We start from the raw sequence: 3,482 nt of genomic DNA, 5'->3' as shown, positions 1-3,482 counted from the left end.
TTCCTCAGGGCAGGTTTGGACGGAAAGCCATGCTGCTGCTGTCACTGGTGTGCTCCGTCATATTTGGGATGCTCAGCGCCGCCTCCGTCTCCTACAGCATGCTGGCCATCACACGGACCCTCACCGGGGTGGCCCTGAGCGGCGTCTCCCTTATTGTTTTGCCTTTGGGTAAGTATGTGGGGGTTTGTGGGTGCCTGGCTGTACAAGGGGACTTCTGACAGGCAGTGGGGAGGTAGGGACTTGTCTAGCAGACAGAGCAGAGCTAGTACGAGCAGGAGTTTGGAAATCATTATGTGTGTGATTTCACCACAAGCAGGCAAAAGAACATCCCTCTTGGGAGGACCCAAGAATTACAATTTTCTGTAGGTCTAATTAATGCTTTAGCAGTCTGCTCAAAATATAACAACCACTTACTAGTACTTCTGTTGCAACATCAACACTTGCAATCCATGCTACCCAATTCCTGTTAAGGCTCATCGGTAGAACGATAAAAGCCATACACCAAAGTATCTGTCCCCTTTCTCCGATACTGAGTTCTCACCCTTCAAACACACTGTTAAGACAACTCATCAGCATTGCCGTGTCCTCAGCAGAAGGAGGACAGTGTGTCATTTGTGGGGTGTTTCTACCTCCCCAGTCTTGAGCTTGCTCACAGTTTTCATAAGTTCCCAACTGGTATTTTTAGAAAGAGTGGGGGGTAAAGAACCACCAAAAAAAAAAAAAAAATCATACAGAGCTAGGCAAAACTGAATCTGAGGAATTTAGGTAATTATATAATAAAAACAAGCACCAGACTTCAGGGTACCCAACAGAGCACTTTTGTATATACAGCTAGGGCATACTAGGCAAGACTGATTGTACCCAAGAGCAAGTTACAGCTGCAGCAAAAATTTCCAGGTTTTTGTAGATACAGACAAAATCAAGCTTCAATATTGGGAAAGTCCACACAAGACCTGACAAATCCCAAGGCCTGCTATGTTTTTTTACTGTTATAAAGGTTGATGGCTGCAAGGCAAAGCAGAGCTTGGGAGGGACATTTCTGGTTGTTAGAGGTTGTAGCAGGATGTCCAGATCTTTGGAGGAAAACTGGCTTTTAGTTCCCACACAGAGACAAGGAGACCACCATCTGCTCTTGTGATGGGTTTGCCCTTGGCTGGGGGCCAGCTGACAAACACCCGCTCACCCAATAACCCCCACCCAAGGACAGGGGAGAGAATTAAAGGGGTAAAGGGTTTTCCCCTTTCCAGCTTTCTTCTGAGCACAAACCCAAAACACAGCCTCTTGCTAGCTGTTATGAAGAAAGTTAATTCTGTCTCAGCTTAACCCAGCTTTGCATGTGCATTAGGATCTGCTTTGGATAGATTCCACATGAACGACAACTCATCTTAATATATTTCTTTCATCTGGAATAATGAGTGGGCAGAGAAATTGGAAACTGTGCAGGCAGGATCATTAGGGGAAAAAAATTATCTGTTTGATGAAGAAGACCATTTGAATACTGTTGAATGGAATAAAAAGTATCACCGAGGGTGTTTTTAGCAGTTTCTTACAATATGTCCAGTATTTCTTCTTTTAAGGCTTTTTTTTTAAAAGCTGCTTACAGCTTTGCAAGAGGTTAAACGTTATGGATGAACATTTTAAATGTGCCAGATGTCAGCCAAAGAATGGAACTCTCCTGGAGGAGCAGACCAGGGATGTCACCTCGCTTTGCCCTTCTTAGAAAGCCCTGCAGACCCGTTCCTGGAGAAGTCCTCTGTGTCCCAGCTGAACGCTGCCTCCCTCTTGCAGGGATGGAGTGGGTGGACATCCAGCACCGCACCTTCTCTGGCGTCCTGACCAGCATCTTCTGGAGCATCGGGAACATGCTGCTGGCCACGGTAGCCTACTTGGTGCGGGAATGGCACTGGCTATTGGTAGCCGTAACAGGACCTTGTCTTCTGAGCATCGTCAGCCTGTGGTGAGTGCAGCGACATGGATGGCTGGTGGGGATGGGAGTGGGCTGTGATTGGCCTCCTCTGCTCTGGGAGCGTGGCCAATGTTGCAACGCTGATCCCAGGATTGGCTCCAGCAACCCAACGAGGAGCAGGACTCATCTGCGTCCTGCACTCCGATTGTCCAGGCATAGAAGCTCTTGAAAAAACTGCAGTGGCCTGGGTTTCATCTCTCCTCACCTCCGACATGGCCAGGAGCCAATATTGCACCTTTGGGGACAAGGAGGAGGCAGGACTGGGGATGAAGCCAGGCAAAGGAGCAGGATTTGGTGCTGGAAGCACTGCCAGACGTGGCTCTGAGCAAGCAAAGAGATCCCAATAAAGGGAGGCACGGCCAGGCCAGACCCCCGGCTTTAATCCCTGGTAGACTCAAGATAAATAATTTATCCACCCTCTGTCCCCATCTCATTGGAGGATACCTCTGGTGCCAGTTTCTCCGTACGAGCCAATGACATCTGCAGGCTAGGGCAGGTGCCTTTATCTCTGCACTTCCCATGGCCTTTCTCAGTTGTGTTACCATCCTGATGGGTCAAATACATCTGTTTTCTGTGGGCTACTTCCCTCCCGTAGCCTTATTTAAGAAATATCTGACATCTCTTACACCTTAAAATGGCAGATGGTTCATTTAATTTTTAAAAAAACCACCTAATTTTCTTTTTTTTTTTTTTCATGTAATAACACAGACTAGAATCATAGAATCACAGAATGGTTTGGGTTGGAAGGGACCTTAAAGATCATCTCATTGCACCCCCCTGCCATGCGCCGGGAGACCTCCCACTAGCTCAGGTTGCCCAAAGCCTCATCCAGCCTGGCCTTGAACCCCTCCAGGGATGGGGCATCCACAAAGAATATGAGGACAATTCACTGATACTGTGACTGTAATGTGATCATCAACTTATTCAATGATCCATAACAGTCCTTTGAATAAGCAGCTCCATTTCCTGGCTGGACAAATGTTCCGTGTTGAAATAAGCAAGCAGGTATTCCCACAATTGCCCCACTGAAAACATTAAGAAATGAGGGTCTGGATCTCCTCCACCTTCTGGTGGTTGTTTAGTTCCTCTTGGACATTGGAGTGGTGCTGGACCACACTGCAGAAATCACAGACATGCCTCTCAGGGCGACAGGGATCTCTAGCTGGAAACCATGCAGAATAAGCTCTGATTGTTAGATACATGGGCCCCAAAATTATATCATCACCAAGCAGAAAGAGTGATATCCAAATGTTAAAGTGCCTTTCAGCTACCATCAAAGAGGCTTCTAGAGACTATGCTTACTATGTCTGTCCATCAGCATGAAGCAGTAGATTAAATAGCTGCACAGATCTAGCAGAAAAAATCTCAAATAATACTTATGAAAATGGGATCTAAACTGATGCTGTTGCTAATCAATGGCTCAAAAAACATGCAGTTTTGCTGGTGATGAGGGTCTTCTGGAAAAGAGTAACATCTGCTATTTCACTAATGTGGTGGGTTAGTCCTTGGCTCGGGG

At 46.7% G+C, this 3,482-nt stretch overlaps 1 protein-coding gene across 1 annotated transcript in view; it reads left to right on the top strand.

The window, feature by feature from the left end:
- Positions 1-1,961, top strand: part of SLC22A7 (solute carrier family 22 (organic anion transporter), member 7) — an 8,874-nt gene extending 6,913 nt beyond the window's left edge. The window contains exons 3-4 of the mRNA XM_010074830.1: positions 14-168; positions 1,789-1,961. Coding sequence (XP_010073132.1) covers positions 14-168; positions 1,789-1,961 — 328 coding nt within the window. The remainder of the gene's footprint in view (positions 1-13; positions 169-1,788) is intronic.
- Positions 1,962-3,482: the final 1,521 nt, after the last annotated feature.

The sequence above is a fragment of the Pterocles gutturalis genome, unplaced genomic scaffold (genome assembly GCF_000699245.1).
Source record: "Pterocles gutturalis isolate BGI_N339 unplaced genomic scaffold, ASM69924v1 scaffold43117, whole genome shotgun sequence".
Lineage (NCBI taxonomy): Eukaryota > Metazoa > Chordata > Aves > Pterocliformes > Pteroclidae > Pterocles > Pterocles gutturalis.
Note: the sequence above shows the minus strand (reverse complement) of the source record. Positions and strands in the feature narration are given on the sequence as shown.